The sequence below is a fragment of the Leptopilina boulardi genome, unplaced genomic scaffold (genome assembly GCF_019393585.1).
Source record: "Leptopilina boulardi isolate dan_hultmark-lab unplaced genomic scaffold, ZJU_Lbou_2.1 LbouV2_330, whole genome shotgun sequence".
Classification (NCBI taxonomy): Eukaryota; Metazoa; Arthropoda; class Insecta; order Hymenoptera; family Figitidae; genus Leptopilina; species Leptopilina boulardi.
Window position 1 is genome coordinate 1,570,837 of NW_026137897.1, and position 18,723 is coordinate 1,589,559.

General features: G+C 30.2%; 1 protein-coding gene across 1 annotated transcript in view; it reads right to left on the reverse strand.

The window, feature by feature from the left end:
- Window positions 1–18,353, reverse strand: part of LOC127285170 (homeotic protein spalt-major-like) — a 76,325-nt gene extending 57,972 nt beyond the window's left edge. The window contains exon 1 of the mRNA XM_051311028.1: window positions 17,054–18,353. Within this exon, the coding sequence (XP_051166985.1) occupies window positions 17,054–17,159 (106 nt within the window). The 5' untranslated portion in view covers window positions 17,160–18,353. The remainder of the gene's footprint in view (window positions 1–17,053) is intronic.
- Between the last annotated feature and the right edge of the window lie 370 nt (window positions 18,354–18,723).

Consider the following 18,723-nt stretch of genomic DNA (forward strand, 5'->3'; position numbering starts at 1 on the left):
GACAAATAAAACCAAACATAAGTGGTTAGGTAGTCAGACAAGCAGGCGGGAACGCTGCGTTATTTGCCATTATAATGTGTGCGGGGCGTATATGTGTATGAGTATTTTATACATATATATGAGTATGAGTAAAAGCATGAGTGTAACTCTCACCAGGGAGAAAGAGGAATAGGGTCGCAAGGGAGCAACCTGGGCGACAGCCCAGGATGGATTGTTATTGGCTGAGAAGGATTTAACCCTTTCCCTTCTAACCAAACTCGACCCCTCACGGTATATATGATATGCTAACGAGCACATCACCAGACACGCAGAAGGGATGGAGCCACTCTAGGGGTTCACTGAGCTCCCGGAGAAAGGGCGGATTCCTTATATCCATTTATAGAAAAATTTAATTTGACTTTTAAAATAAAATATTGAGAAAATAATTTTTTTCAATTAGAACACTCTGAAAGACTAGAATCTATTTTATATTACAATATAATATACCATATCTTGATTTTTTATTTGAACCGTAATGGAAAAAAATCTTTATCTGGAACAGCTGTACGTTTCTCTAGAATAACGAAAACTTTCCCTGTTTTAGTGAAACATATCGCTGTTCCAGGAGAAAAAATTTTCCGTAACAGAATTTTGAATACATAACATTTGACAAAGATGTTCTTTAGCGCGTGAATTCTTCAGTTCTGCTTTTTCATGCCCCAACACTTATAATTTAATGAGCATAACGAGATTTAGATATGTTTTTATTATGGATATTTATTTTATAAATATTCATTTTTACCAAACGAGATTTTGGGGACATTAGTAAGTGCCGAATTTGGATTACAAGGGGTTTTGAATTAGTTATAAGTTGGTTCGCGATATAAGTTATGGAACGCTGGAAGATAAGACTGAAAGGTGACCGGAAGTTAAGTAGATAATTAAAGAATCGTGAGAACGATAAGCATATACATAAAATATATATATAGAAGAGTGTGTTACGTCTTACTTCTCATATTAACTGCGCATTATGTAAAAATACGTTATCTATTATATTACTCCTGTATATATATATATAGATACATATGTATATAGACTTCTATGTTCCACTTTGCTTATATACTTTAGTTGCAAATATGTGGATGTCAAATTCTTGTTAATGTCCAACTTATTGCAATCTGTGTTTATGTTTTCCATGCATCATAAGACAGGCTGAACACGTGCGCGCAGGTTTAGATAATATATACGCAACAAATTATCTGTAGGTGTGTAAATGTAAATATAAAATGAGGTTGCACACTTTTTCCGAGTGTAATTTAAATCCTCTTCTTCATATTCGTTAAAGAAAAAAAAATCATAACTCTAACATAAACTTTATTAATATGAGTATAAATACTTGTATAATTTTTCAATTCCTCCGAATATTTCATTTTCTAAAGGTATATACTTTACTTTATCCATATTCCATATATATATCATTAGTAAAAATATCAATTTCCTTGAGGTCAAGTTTGCCGCCGAGTAAGTTCTTATATCATTACCACAAAAAGATAAAAAAAAAAAAAAAGTCGACTAATTTTACGACAGTTGCAATAACGATAACGATCGTCTTTAACGCCAATTTGAAAAAAAAGTATTGATATATATAGAAAGAGTAAAGAATTTTTTAAAGGGTCTGTATATATAAATGAAAAACTTGTGTGTTGAAAAAAGAAACCTTATCACAAATGTGCCATGATTACGCGCACCAACAGGTTTTGAGAGGTACAATCAATTAACGATAAAATCGATTGCATTCATAAAAATTCATTCGATTCGGTGTTTTTTTTTTGTGATTACATTTGAAAATCACATGACCTAATCAGAGGTACAAGCGCGAATCGGCCATTTCGATTGCACCTGGATTGATCGTAAGGCCATATATGAGGAACACCCATATATATATATATATATATATATATATATATATATATATATATATATATATATATATATATATATATATATATATATATATATATATATATATATATATATATATATATATATATATATGTATGTACTCAAGGGTGTGCTCACATTTGCTCAGAGTAAAAAAAAAATTGAGATGCTAATCTCCCATATAACGTTGAAGGGGAAACTATGTGCTAATGCGATCCCGTTTAGTCAAGTCATCCGGAAAACGGGACACCCGCCCAGCCTCTCTTTTTTTCAAATTGTATTTAAAAGGAGCAAAAAAAAATGTTACAACTTTTGTCATATACTTCACACCTTGTATTAATATTTTGCTCCAAGTTCTCTTTTTTTGGGGGAAGGGATAAAAAAAATCGTTTGATTCGTTTTAAATATTTCAATTATAATTCTTATAAGTCGTAATAATGTTTGATAAAATATTTAACGATGGGGAGAGTAACTGGTTTTTTTTTTAAATGTTCCTTTGTGAATCTCTTTTTAAATACACATATATATCATATTTACACACGAAGAATGAGAATCGATCATAACGCGAGTGAATGACAATGACAAAACACGAGAGTAGATCATGTCTGGCCGGGTTTTAGGGGAAGTCCCCTATTAGTCGCTCATCAGCCTTCAGGCGTTGTCGTTGTTGCAGTCGTTGTTGCGGGCATGTATATCCATGCTGCCATTGTCAGGATTGTCATTATTTCGCGATTCCGCTCCCAGCCGGATCACAGTGCGACCAACCGGAAACATTTGGACATATTGGAACGCGCATTGTACTATATATATATGTACCGCTCTGCTATTTTTATTAAGTAAATGCCACGCTTGATAAGTGCACTACATGATAAAAAAAAAACACGTGTGTGACTAGGTATTCTCTCGAAATTCAATATGTCACAAATTTTACTTGGTCCATTATAAATTTTTATAGAATGATTTTGCAAGACCAAAATTAATAAGAATAGGAAAACTTTGGCTGTTTCAGTGAAACTTATCGCTATTTTTGAAATTTTTTTTCCGTGTACCAATTGTAAGTAATTGTAAGTAATTGTAAATAGTAAATAATTGATAGAGAGTAATTACACAGAATCATATTTTATACTGAAATTAATATAATTGAAGGATATCAATTTTAAATTGATCAGAAATGAGTTTCTTCATCTTTGTCAATTAAATTCTTCACGTCTCTCTCGAATATAAAATACACATTATACTTTTTTTATATCTGTAATTTCCAATTAACGATTGCAATTCTAAATTTTTTGCTTTTTTTAATAACTTAGAGACAAATATTATAATTTTCAAGGTTAACAACTCTTAAGGAAATGCATCTCTGAGAAATTTATCATCCCACATACGAATTCGCGCGTGGGCATATTATCAAGAGTAGGGCATGAATTGTGGGATTTGTCTGTAAATGCAATTATTTAAGAGAAAGCGGAACTTTTGCGATGTATGTGTGTGTGTTCACGATTCTTAAGCATCATTAAAAGTAGTCTAATTGCGCCGCGATCGTCCAAATATTAATGGGGGTATTTGAAATGTTATAAACCTAGAGAGAGAGAGCAATTAAGAACTATATACAAGGCACGGAGTTAACGGTTTCATAATAAACTATATATACATTCCCTAGAACCTAAACCATAGAAAAATATATATCAAAAGCCGTTTGGGAATAAATGGTTGCATATGCTATCAAATAATGCAGTTAATAAGCTGATTAGTAGCACATATTTTAGTTTGAAATTTTCTATTTTCAAATAATTTAAAAGTATCAAATTGATACCAAAAATATCAAATTGATATAAAATTTTATATTTTTGGTATCAATTTTGATACTTTTGCGTCTATTTGAAATTAAATAAAGAAAAAATGTACAAAAATTTAGAAAGAAATTTAAAATACATATTTCATATATATATATATGCATCTAAAAGATTATATCATTATGAAAGTTTCGTGTCAGGAGAGAATTTATTGACAATTGGAAGAGGTCTGCCTGCACGCAACATTGAAAGTGTATATACATGAGAAGAGTAGGCGTCATATAGCGTTGGTTGGCAATATGCCTGAGGGTATGTTCAAGGTGCGGTATTAAAGCTGCTTATTAGGTAAATAACGCCCCTGTTGTCGCGGTGGTCGCAAGGCAGAGAGAAGATAACCCTTTTTGCACTCCTCTGTTATAGAAAGAGCGGGCGCGCGGGTGTCAAATAATATGAAGCAACCCCTTAAACGACTGCTTTTGATGTGTCATCGCTTGGACGAACATTTTAACGCGTACCACTCACAGTCTGCCCAATTTAAACGCATCCCCGCGCGCGCTCTTTAGAGAACCAACGACCCTCTTTCGTTGTCGTCATATCCGCGTTGATTCCTCTTCTCGCTTTTGCTTCTCTCTCTTGCTCACACACTCCTCCATTTTGCCATTGCCTCCCCCCCCCCTTCGATGTTCCCTAAAGCCACCAATGCTAATCGGAACTCACCCGCGCAAACTCACGTCATAATCATCATCATCCCTTTTCGGCGCACGATCTTCCCTCTAATTTCAGATCTCTCACGGAGAGTTGAATATCTACATGAAACATGCTACAATAATTGTGCTATTCGAAATTATCAACTTAATCCAATGATTAGAGACATTTTTTTTGTACTAATTTTTTTTTTTTTTTTGCTGTTGCAACTGTAACTAGATTTTTTTAAACATTATTAATTACTATTTAATTGTAGGTATTATTTAATTGATAGTTTAAACAAATTTTAAATTTACATTGGTAAAATTATTTTAAACTTTTTCTATATACAATTGTTAATCAAAATCTAAAAAGATTTACCTGGAACAACGGAACGTTATTCACTATAGAAGCAAAAGTTTTACTTGTTTCAATTAAATCTTTCACTATTCTATAGTGAAATCATTCGCTGTTTCAGGTAAATCTTTTTTTTCGTGTACGTTTGAGACATTTGTTAATTATTTTGAGTTTAAATTATTTTTTAACACAATTAATAGAATTTTTATTGTATTACTGTGAGTGATAAATTCTTTTACTAAATCTACGTAAAAAATAACCTCCAAAGTTGATGTTTCACTACTAATTGCACAGTAATTGGTATTTTCTTAACAAATTTCAACAGTAATACATGCAATTACGATTATTTTTAAATTACTTTTTATTTAAGAACACAGAAAATTATAAGGTATTAAAATAAGCTGCAACGCTTATTATTTTAATGCCTTATTTTAATTTTCTGTGAAAGGATTGCCAAAAGTATCTTAAGTATGAGATATTAGAAAGCATTGCACACAGAGAAAAAGATTTACTTCAAACAGCGAAAGGTTTCACTATAGAATAGTGAAAGATTTAACTGAAACAAGTAAAACTTTTGCTACTATATATATAGTAAAACCTTTTCACTTTTCTAGGTAGAATAAAATAAAATTCATTTTTTGAAAGTTTGCAATTTTATTCTTCGGATGGATTATTTATTTAAAAATCAATGTTCCTAAGGCTAACAATGCCTATAACAAGGAAGAAATACAGTATTTTAATTTTCGGTCGATTAAAGCGTTGCATCTTATTTTAATCTATTTTTGGTATTAAAATAATACCCCACAATTAACTTTTGAATTAAATTATCTGATAACAAATTCCATTCTAAAAATACATCATCAAATAGTATGAATAAAAAATTTTTCTATTTTTTTTTTAAAGAATGGAATTTTATTTAGCGAATATAAACTGGTGACAATTCTTCTTTTTTCTTTGCATTTCTTTCACCTTCTAACTCGCGACGTTGGGAAATTGCCAACTACTGATGAGGGGGTAGTTAATGAGTCGAGTACAGGTCGTCTCCAAATCTTTGTTGAAACATTCCTCAGACAGAATATATAATAATAGTATATATATATAATAGATCAAAAAACATATATAAAAAAAAGAATTTTTTTTATTTAATTGGAAAAAAAGTTGAAATAATATCATTAAAAAAAGAAACTTTTTAGAAGTATTTATAAAAATAAGTTAAAATAACAATTAAACGAAGAGGAAAATAATTAGTGTTATTAAAATAATTGCGTCTGTATTTACGCGAACGATTACATTGCACGGCGACAGAAATAAACTATAATATATATTAAAAACAATTCACTTTAGTGCACTCATATATAATTATTATTATCTATAAAACGTTATAATGTGGAAAAAAAATAAAATATATTTTTTCTGGGAAATTGGAGGTCATGAATATTAATTTGAAAAAAATTTGTTTTGAGGAAAATATTCTTGCCATGATATATATATATATATATATACGAAACTGGAAATGTGCCAAACGTTAACGAGGAATCGATAAGATTCTAAACTTGCTTTTCGGACAAGTGCCAATGCGTATACTATAGGGTAATGCAATTTCAGTTATCGATAATATCGAAAACCCAATATGGTTTATCGGAAAATAAACTATATAGAAATGTTCACGCCCAATCGTATAGAAATTGAAAAAAAAAATATATATCTTCATTTGGCTCTTGTCCAATTGGTCTTTTGCCCTTCGCCAATGAACATAGAAATTGGTTTTCTGTCTTCACAAAAAAAAAATATATTCCTTATTTGTCCTAGATTTTTTTTTCTATTAATTTCATATATATTAGTTATGTGCTTCTTGCGCAGCAATTTTTTTTCGGGATATATTGAAATGGGTCTGAACTCTTAAATGAGAATTATGACGTGTCGCTTCAAGGTTCGACCAAAAAGAACAGAGGATGAGGGCTGTGATTGTATAGTCCCAGGCATATCCACTTACATGTGCGACATTATGGTGGCGTTGTCAAAGGTAGATTCAATTCATGATAAAACCACAATAATATAATATATATATAAAAAAAAGTTTACAGACGTTTATTTGGATTGATTTTTGTAGAGCAAAATTCACCCGTGTAGAAATTGCCCTTTCAGGGTCCTAGTAGGGAATGAAACGCCACAACTGATCAGAGCGACCAGAAAATGTGGATTTCTTAATCATGGCCACATCCAGGCGTGGCGTTTCATTCCCTAATAGGGCAGCCTGATCCGGCCCCAATCTGGACTCTGGCAAAATTTTTGCACGGACAGTTATAATTCCAAAAAACAAATTGAAATGTATACAAATTGATAATATCTTATATTTTTCTACAAAATATGTATCTACATTTTATATGCCACTTTTTTTGTAATTAAATTGGATTTCATTTTATCTCCGGATATTGGATTTATAATCTTTCTCTCTTTAAATTTAATTATCATCGATAATTGATTTCCAAACTTTATATAAATGGTCATATATATATTTCTTTTATATATTGTAAATTTCCGTAACATTTTATCTATTTGATTTCCGGATATTGGGATTTTAAAATGTCTTCATTATAGAGTCAATTTCCCACTTTATTTTTTTAAGTCTAATTTTGAAATTTCAGATAATTCGACATCTATATCAATATATATATACACGCAAAAAAATCTTCACCTAGATCAGCGATACTAAAACAGCGAAAGTTTTCCCTATTCTAGAGAAATAAATATCGCTGTTTCAAATAAAGATTTTACTGGAACAGCGATATATTTCGCTGATACAGCGAAAGTTTTCACTATTCTAGAGATATATACCACTTTTCCAGAGAAACTTATCGCTGTTACATAGAAAAAAATGTTCACCTGTAACAACGATATGTTTCATTAAAATAGACAAAGTTTTCGCTATTCTAGAGAAACATATCGCTGTTCCAGATAAAGTTCTTTTTCCGTGTACAGATGAAGATTTTTTTGCGTATAATATTATGCTATAAATTATAAAATTGAATATATAAAAAATTTTAATTATAAAAAAGATTTAAATTCATATTTACAGAGAAAAAGATCGTAGTTTCTGGATATATATATACGAAGCGCAAGTTTGACTGAACCGTTAATTGGACAAAGCGGCTCGTTTCACAGAGAGAGGGAGCGGAGTAATTTGTTGCCAATTTCACGTTGATACTTCTATACGTATATATACACACTCGCGATGTATCGATGGTTTCTCGCGAGGTTTAAAAGCCACAAGCGCGCATATAAGACAAGCCAATGAATGTTCAAAGGGATATAAAGAAAGAGAATTTCGCGCCGTACGCGAAAGAACCCGAATTTCAAGTGCAGAACTCCATTTCCGCCTCTCCATGGTAACCGCAAAAACAGAATGATGGATGAAATCTGATAGCTCAGAGTTTACTTCAATGAAATATGGAACCGGTTTTGTAAAACTCGATTCCAATTTGGAAGTAAAATGGCGATCGCGTTCTTTTGCCTCTTCCTCTAGTATGCGTATTTAAATATATATATGACATATATTTCTTCTTAGAATCATATATATTTAAAAATTTGTTCCTAAAAAAAATTGTGTTAAATTTTTTTGAAATTTACTTGATCCAATTAGATTTAGACAAGCTTGAAACTGTCTTATTGTCACAGAACGTGATCTATATAGTCGTTTCACGATGAAAATGAAGCTGCTGACAAGCTGGTTCTCGATGAAGGCAATAGCATCATCAGTATAAAAACGCGGTGGCAGCGACAGTGAAATATCGAAGTTCACTTTTCGCATTCTAGTGTATGTGTGTATGTGCGCGCGCGATGCAATGCTTCGCAGGTGTCGCCAGTAGTTTCCATGAAAATTCAAGAATTTCTTTTGCTAAATCCCCCATACATCCTCTCTCTCTTTCTGTCTTTATGGATCGGTTGCAATCAGAATCGTCAGATCAAGTCTTCTCCCAAGAATTGATCTAACCAATAGATTTCAAGTTATTGGTATATAAAGACGCGGTGCCTTATTTAATACAAATACGATGAGTTTTCTTGTCATTTCGCAAAACCTATCCTATATACTCAAAACTAAAATATATGGTCAGAAACCTCGGACCAATTAAGCTTCGAAGAAAATTATTTTTATACTGCTTATAAAGAATGTGGTTATAAAAATTACTATTCTAAGCCAATCGCTCTGACTAAATCGGAGTTTATATTTATATATATACATATATATACGGGTCAAAGTCGAATTCGTTTACCTATTCTACTTTTATATTTCACAATATAAATTGCATGATCAAAATAGAGATGAATGAAAGTTTAAATTTAAAGAAAACAAATTTTAAATATTTTTAAATTTCTTTATATTTTTTATTCTATTTTACGACAATTTCTTTATATATATATATATATCATCTAAAAAGATGATTTAAAAATGTTTTTAGTCAAGAAATTGATGATGATTTCATTGAGGTCAATGATCTCTGAGGTAAAAGAAAAAAAAAGAAAGAGGAAATAAGAAACGACTTTGGGAGGCCAAATGGACCACAACAGTCATCTGAAACTCCCGGGCGGCCTCTTACATGTTACCGACCTGCAATTACGCGATATTATTTATATTGACGCGTTCCGCCGTTTCGTCATTCCGTCAACCCGCGCTCCTTCCGTCATTATGTCACAAGGTGTATATATATATATGCATGTATAGGTGTATATAGTATATATATGCATGAGTCTCGCGTGGATGATGCTAAAAGAGCGCTACTGGAGTTCGGTCCAGTATATATATATATATAAGAGACGCTTTAAGAGCAAAACATGCCTTAGGAGCATTCCTTCGCGGAAGAGGGAAGGTCGCCAATTATTACAGAAGCGAGCCGCGAAGGCGGCCTTAATGTGATCTCCTCAATATGACGGGGGTCATATTTGCCCTTTTTGCGACATACGTATTATCAGACTCAGGATTGTCATAAGAATTTCTTCGCGCTCCCACGATATCGAAATATTGTTATTTTTATATTATTTTTTGCGACCATGAGAATTTTTGAGTTTTAGTTTATAGTTTCTCTTTTATGGAAAATAGAAATTACACTGAAAAAAATATTTACATCACTCAAATAAATATTTACTTGAATCAAATAAATATTTACACGAAACAAATAAATGTTTACTTGAATCAAATAAATATTTACTTGAAACAAATAAATGTTTACTTCAACCAAATAATTTTTTAGTCAACTAAATGGTATTTGTTTCAAATAAAGGAATTATTGGTTCAAATATATATCAGTTTGTTTAGTTAAGATAAAAATTATTTGGTTCAAGTAAATATTTATTTGATATGTCAAGTATAACCGATTACTATTGAATCAGATAAATTTTTTTCAGATATATTAGGTAAAATGGTTATAAACTATTTTTGATGTTTAAAAAAACATACTGTTAATATCTCCAGTTTATAGTTATCAAACCATTTTACTTTAAACAGTAAACAATTTAGTTTTTAAATGATATGGCTTTTATGACTTTGTCGATAATTTCCTCTATGTAATTTTAAGATTTTTACTATCATTACTCGTTAAGTGTTTTTTTTTAAATGCTTTTTTTTCTTTATTTCAACATGTATTATATACAGCTAAATATATAAATTATAGATATTTTATTATATTTATTTATTTAACAAAAGCAATGTTCCTAGGGCTAGTATATTTATCATTGTATATTTAACATTACAAATTTTAATTCTCTTATTTAATTTTAAAAATTCATCTGAAATAGCGAAAGGTTTCACTAGAATAGTAAAATATTTAATTGAAACAATTAAAACTAGAATAGCGAAGGATTTAACTGAAAGGAGTATAACTTTTGCTACTATAGTGAAACGTTTCGTTATTCCCTTTTTTCCGTGTATACATATATTGTATATCACTTTAATATTTTCTTATTTCTACTCCGACGGTACATGAAGAAAAATACTGCTGCATTTAGAAACGCAAAAAAAAATTTAATTTGCCCAACAAAATTGATTGATTTTCAACTTTAATTAAATTAACAAAATATTATTATTAACAAATATTTATCGAAGTAAAAAGTTATATACTTTTACGATTTAAAAAAAAAAAATTCAATCCTTAGAAGGAAAACTATTTTTATGTTTTCCCTTCTTAGGAATGAATATAGTTCGTAGTATTACATACATACTTTTTTTTACAAAACATTTTTCTATCGCGACCTTTAAAGTATTAATTATTTTGTAATTTTAAAATCATATAATAACTGAAAAATAAGAATACTATATTTGAATTATATTCAACAAAATTTTATTTAATTTTTTTATGGAACACAGTTTTGTCGATAAAGACGCGACCATTTGTTTTTCTATATAAACTCTAAAGTATGGAACGTGACTTTGCGACTTCAACTATAGACTAATAACGGTCGATTTCTTCAGAGTTTCGCGCAAATCACCTCAACTCTGATCATCTGTATATAAATTCTATTCTATATATATAATATAGCAACTATTGAGAAGTTGACGGTCGATCGAAATCTCATCAGCTCTCCTCCTTCAGTGCAAAAATGCTTATATACTCTCGGCATAAAGATATGTTCCTTTTAACTATACATATCCACGAGAAATCCATTAGTGCTCACCTTTTCAGATTTTCTCTTCTATTTCAATCTTAATTTGCAACATTATTTTTACTATACACCCGAATACAATATATAATTGAAAATTGTTCTTTTACTTAATTTTTAAATTCCAATATTAACTTTTAAAAATTATTTTTTTAAAAATTATTTTACATCTCATTAAAAATGTTTTTTAATTTTAAATATTATTAAATATATTTATATTTAATTAGAAAAGTTAGTCAATAGTTGAAATTTTTATTTGATATACACTATATATACTGTTACCATAATTTCCTGTGAAACTTTGCCAGATTTAGAACTCTCTACTTTCAATTTTGCGATTTTGCACGAGGTGACAAACTTTCATGATAAGAAAGTTTCTAATTTTATTTCGAAATTCAGGTGTCGGTAATTTTTTTTTTTTTTTTTTTAATCTGGGTTAAAGTGATGCGAAACTTTTACATTGCATTTGTGAAATTTGAGTAAATTATTTAAAATTGTCTTTATATTTTGACTCATTTTCAGTGTGAAAATTTTTTTTTTTTGCCAAAAAAACAAAAATAGTTAATTGAATAATGGAAATAATTATATATACTTATTGTTAAAATGATTATAAATGAAATGATGATTTTTTTCTCTTTTTCTAGGAAAAAAAAAAAAGATGGATATCAGTTGACAACGTTGGGGTTGGCAGACACGACTGTCGTATAGAGACACCCACGCGTTTCCCGCATCCACGCGGACCGACCAAAAATATTCACTCTCTCGCTCGACGACAAAGGGCAAGAAACCGGTAAGTCAACCCAAAAGTTTTTTTTTCAATTGCACTCTCATCGCGATTATCTCTTTTCTACCTCTTCTTATTTTCCAATTGATAAATTCCTCATAATGCAAAAAAAATTATTTCCTTTTAACAACGCGAAAATTATATTTTTATATCGTTCTGATGAAGTTATTATTAATTTCATGATTTTTTTTTTATTTAAATTGGTCACTTAATTATTATCAAATTTATTTGAATTAAATAAATTTTGTTTTAAAATTTTACATATATAGTACCCCTAGAAGAATTTAGCAATATTTAATAAACTGAGGGAAAAAATTTGTTGGGATTACCATTTTTGAGATGAAGTTAGTAAACTATACTGCTGCTAATTTATTAGTTGTTATTTTTATTGGTTGGCGTAACTATTCTATTAGTTGGTTTAACTAATTAGTTCGTTGGAATAACTATTTAATTTGTAACCTTACTAATGAAATGGTTAGGCTGACTAACTAAATGGTAACATATAACTAATATAAATTAGTTATAAATAAATAAATATAAATAGTTATAAATTAGTAATTACTAAAAAAAATGGTAACCATAATTAATCGTTTCTCTCGGTGTATTTATATTGATAATGAAGTTTCAGAACTAATTTACTCTTGAATAATATTTATATAATTATACATGTTAATCAGAATTATATATACTATATTAAGTGGAAATAGATTGGATAAAATCATTGCCAAGTTACCAATAAAAATTTTTCTTATCACGAAATATAACATATAATAAATTTTGAGGATCTTTTTATCTTAAATTGAAATGCTTATTCTCAATTATACAGAAAGTTAAAGTGAACAAAAGTGTGTATATATATCAATAAGAATTATTCGATATAGTGTGTAGAACCCGGTGCAACGAACGTTGCAGGTGCATGAGACGGCGAAGTTTGCGTTTATTGCCTGTAAAGGAGCGCAAATGAATATGTAAGAAGTGGTTGAGTCTCTAGAATCATTTATATAGCAGGTTCGTCAATTTCCCCTGTTATAACATGAAACTGATTTCTCAATTTTTTTTTCTTTTTATTAAAAATTTTTTTTTACATTTCCAGTTTCAATAAAAATAATAATAGAGTTATTTTCACTTTTTTTTTCCTATATATATATGTCAAGTTAAATTTAATAAGAAGTTAATTAAAAACTTAGAAAGTAAAGAATCTTTTTAAAATGGATCGATAATGGAAAAATGTAAAATTTTGATTGAAGAGAAAATTTACGTTCATTCATGCATTGCGATTTTATTTCCTAGAATTGCCAACGTGAAACATAATAGTATTATATTGTCCAAAGAAAACAGGAATGACACAACGGCACTTGTCGTGAAAGCCAGCGGGTGGCAACGTATATTAGGTTCTATTAATATGCGAACGTTGTAAGTCAGATGTTAGTCGGTCCTTAGTTACATGTCTCACGTCACTTCGCACATGACGTGAGGTTCAACCCTTCGCGTAAGGCTGTCAACAACATGACTACACGAAAGTGTTTGTATATATATATATTTACTAATATTTGCGATCAATACCAAAAACCTATGTTATTACGGTAATTTTCTAACAAAACTTAATTGAAATATAAATCTTTAGAAATTATGTCCATTTTTAAGAATTCTGCAAATTAGAAATTTTTTTAAAAAGAAAAATTAAGGAAAATATGTTTTTATCTATTTTTCCAATGACAGTAATTTATGGATGTTTAAAAACGATGAAAAAAGGGGTTTTTGAAACTAAAATTGATAAGAAATGACAAAGCGACTCTATTTTATATATATATATATAGTAAATTTATTTAAACATAAGACTTCTGGTCATATCTAATATTTATTGTGTTTACGACCCTTATCCAATGTAAATAATTCATTTACTGTTCTTTATCTAAATGATGAGTTGCAGTATATATTATTTGTTGAGATAGTCACATTGTACTTATTTTCATGATAAAAAAAACATTTTATATATGTAATATAGATTAAATATTTATAAACTTAAAAAACAGTCTTTTACATATATTTGAAAAAAAAAATGTTTAAAAAACTGATTTAAAATTGTTGTGACATGTTTTGAGATTATTATATTGTAAATTATGACCACGAGTAAATATATATATACATATATATATATATGCAAAATGAATATTCACACGGTTAAGAATTTGCAAAATCAACTGCGAAATCATTGAGATAACCAAATAGTCCTGATGTATATTATCGCCCAGGCAATTCAAAAAGCGCTAAACATAATCTTGACGCAAGAAGCAATATCCGTGCTCTAAGATTTATTATAATTATACACTATATACATTTATGTCGAGACAGTTTAAAATCACTTTGCATATAATATTTTTGCACATCTTTTCAAATAAAAGGTCAATTAAATACATAAAATAAACAAATTTTTGATATTGGATTTTTTTATTTTCTTAAAGAAAATTTATTTGTTAAAAGTAAGAATATCTGATATTAGTGAATTTTAATATGAAGATGCTATATTATATAATTTAGATTTTACTTTTCTGATCAGGTATATATTTTATTATTTTTGGTGTGTAGCAATTTTTAATAAGACAAAATAGGTGCGAATCGGTTACAATTCTTTCGGGCATAAAAGAGGAATCTATTTCTTTTTCCGAGGTTATCGCACTGCGTTGTCGAAGCGCGACATGAATTCCTTTGGCGGAACGACTCAATCGCATGCCATGCAATTAATTCAGCGAAACTCATCGCCTATCACGCATCCATCAGACTTAAGGCACACACTCCAATCTCAGAGAGTGTCTAAATTTATATATATATATATACATAGTATTATTCACCATTTTCAAATTATTTTTTTTTGCAGATTTTAATTTTTAAAAAATACATGTTTTTAAAATTTAAATTTATTGTTATAAATTTATTTTTATAAATATATAAAGATTTAAGAGGTCGTTTATAGATATAAGTGACTAGAACTTTCGATTGCAAGTGTCGCTATATTGATAAGATTCTCTGTGGAGATTTTGCCAAGTTCATATGGATGTGAAGAGGCGACCATTCGCTATATAGAGAGAGAGAACGATCCGCAAGCGTGAAAGGCGTTACTGTCATCAGCGCCATACTACGATTCCACTATCAACGAAATCCGACTTTTATCGACTACTCCGGGAGTAGAAACGATTTTCTTTTGCGGCGCGTGAAACTGACGATGCGATTCAATAAAAGATAGAGAAATTCGATGTTTTCTGTTAATGTCGATATTTATAAGTGGTAGTCACGAGAAAAACTTAATATACATTCAATTACACTTTATATATATATATATACAATTTCTGAGTATACAAAATAGAAATTAATTTTATATTATATTAAAACTAAATTAGGAAAAAAATCATGTTTAGAATATATAGAACTAGACACATAAAACTAAAATGACTATAATTAGAAATATTTTTACTCTGTTAATTCTACTTTTCGATATACGTTATACAATCAATATAATTAGGAATAATTGGCGAAAAATAGTTTATTTTACAGTGGACTATAATTAATTCAATCGAACCACTTTGTATTTTAACTAAAACTTAATTTTGTGTTAGAGTCTAAATAGGAAGTTACATAATTATATGTAGTTTAGGAAAAATAAGTTTTTCATTCACTGCAAGGTATATATATAGTATAAATTTTATGAGAAGCATCTTATATATATATCTTTTTTATTAAAAGCCTTCTCACATCAAATTTTAAAAATAATCATTCTCAAATAATTTTTACCGTTAATTTAATTTTTTACAAATATTTAGAAAAATAGAGAAAATATTTCTAATTGCAGTCTTTCTAATTCTTCTAATTGCAGTTAAAATATAATATTTAATCGAAAATAATTTTCATTTAAATTACCATATTATTTTAATTATTTAACATATTTTTCTACCAAGTATTGTTTTCCAATGAAGTATAATATATATTTAGGTTTAATCATTAGAGGTTGTAATGACCCGCCTTGAATCATAGCAGTTTGCAAAGTAATTTATTAAAAGATACGCGACTAAATACCTCTTCAAATCGAAACAATTTGCAAAGTAATTTAGTAAATACACCAACTGTCGGAAAGTTTTTTTTTTATCAAAAGAAAGTCGCGTATATATATACTTAAAAATCATTTGAAAAAAAAAACAAAAAAAGTAATTATTTTGTATATATATTTGAAAGTTGTGTAAAATGAAGAGGCGTACAATTTCAACTTCTCTCTTTTTTTTCGGCGGCAAATTCCACGCTCTCGTGATAATTGATGGATAACGATCGGTTATTGGCTACTTTGTCAAAAGTGAGTGCTTTCAGAGAAAAAAATTTACCAATTTTGCATTTTTTTACGTTATTTGTACAAAATCAACTTAGGTATATTTATTTTTTTTTCCCCCGACGAGGATTACACAGTTAATATGTGTAAATTAAACATTTTTTTTTTAAAGTAGTAACTTATTTGTATAACGAAAACATTTTATTTAATAAAAAGTAGTATTTTTACTAATTTAATCATTTTATTTGCTATGATTTTTTGGTTAATTGTGTATTAAATAAGGGGGTTAATTTTATTTTTAAATTATAATATATTATATATTTTTTTGTTTGAATGATGAAAAATTTTTGTTTTTATTCTTAGATTTATTTCAATTTCAAAAGATTTTGAATATAATTATATACCTCTTTAACTTTATTTGACTTAAATTGAAAAGTACCACCACGCGTCTCACCAAAACCGGACTTTTCTCCTGAGACTGCGACCCTTTTTTTTCATCTATATACGAAACCACTTATCAAGTCACTACCTTCTAAAATAAACATAGAGACTTACGGGTATCATTTTCGAATGTTCTCAGGGGAAAAATCTCCAGAGATCCCTGGACAAAATCGTCCTCGAGGTGGGCACGATTGGGTCGAGCCTGCTTTCTCCGTGTCATCCCTCTTTGCCCTCTTGATTATTATTAGACACTCCTATCCCGATCGGCGCGTCCACCTAAATTCGTGCCGTCGGTACGACAATAGTTGATTTAAAAAAAAAACAAAATTAAAATGCCTTTTCTTCAAAAAAAAAAAGTCCCTTTCAAAATATAAACTTCACGCACAAATAAAAATCCTCAAGTCTCACACTATCACGAAAATGATGTTAATTTATTCGAAACTTTTGATTTCTTGTAAAAATAAGTCAGACACCATTTACACTTTTTCGGAGTATATCCAAGATTTTAGGAAAAATACACATTTTTCGCGATTTTTCTTCCATACTTCGATTGGCTTTTCCAAAAAAAAAATTTTGGCACTAACAACTGATAGTCCTCGTGTTTAGAGGACAACTTTTGCAGGTCAACTCAATCCGTAATCCATAGAGATAACCCTTTTTTTTTTTGTTCCTTTTTTCCTTCTCTCGATTGATTCTTTTTATTTTTGGGAGAATCAATCACTAGGATCGCACTATACTCCCCTTCTTGATTTGTATTTTAATTCCTCATTACACATCTCCATGATGATCTATCATCACGATCGGACGATGCGACAAAGATTGTACGCGCGACGGCACTGTCCGATGAGAGTGGTTGCATGTGTGCGTACGTGTTGGACATTTGTTGTCTTTTGTCCGTGTCGCATGTGTGCGCGACGACGACGCGAACGATGTGTATGCTTCTATATATTCGCGTGTCTATAGAGATCTCGCGAAATTCGCGGTTCCGATCTTCCCGAGTCGGCCGGACGACGGACGGACCAGCTCTGGGCCTGACGTCGCGACGCCCCCCACCACCTCCTTTTCTCCTCTATCCTTCAATCTCTCTCTCTCACACACTTTTTTTTATCTATCCCTTATACGAGAGAATTAAGGGTAGGGAGTTTCTGCGCGCGCTTTGACCACCCCCACCATTTGCACTAGCACCCCCGACTTTCTCCCCACCCAGCGAACCACCACACCATCAAGGTCCACCCTTGTATGCACACTTTTAACTCAAAAAAAAAAATTTCCTTATTTTTTTCTTAACTGTCCCTTTGTCTCCCTTTTTAAAAAAAAAATTCCGATTTTTCGTTACCGATTTTGCCTCATGATTAAAATTTTGGAAAAATCGCGTTTTCAACCGGCAGACGTTCGCCGTTGGAGACTCACGTTGAATGAGTTCGAAAGAGAGACGAGGGAGCGTAATTCTCCTCCATATAGTTCTTTCCTCGTTTGGAAAAGCTCTCCTTCTCTCTCTCACTCATGTTTCCCCACCACACACCTCATACAAAGCAACCTCTCTTTTCTTTAATGTCTCTGTTGCACGGCTGTTATTCCACCCTGAGGGACATTCACTCTCTTTCTCTCTCTCTATCTATCTTATTTCCCCTTCTATGAAAACCGGCAGAAATTCCCTTCTCTCCCCTCCTTACCCTTCCTCCCACCAGTGTGGATACGAAAAGAAGAGGCGTGGCCTATTCCTCCCAACACTCCGCCTCCTTATGCATTATTATAGCGAAGCCGCTCGTGTCTCTATGATTTTA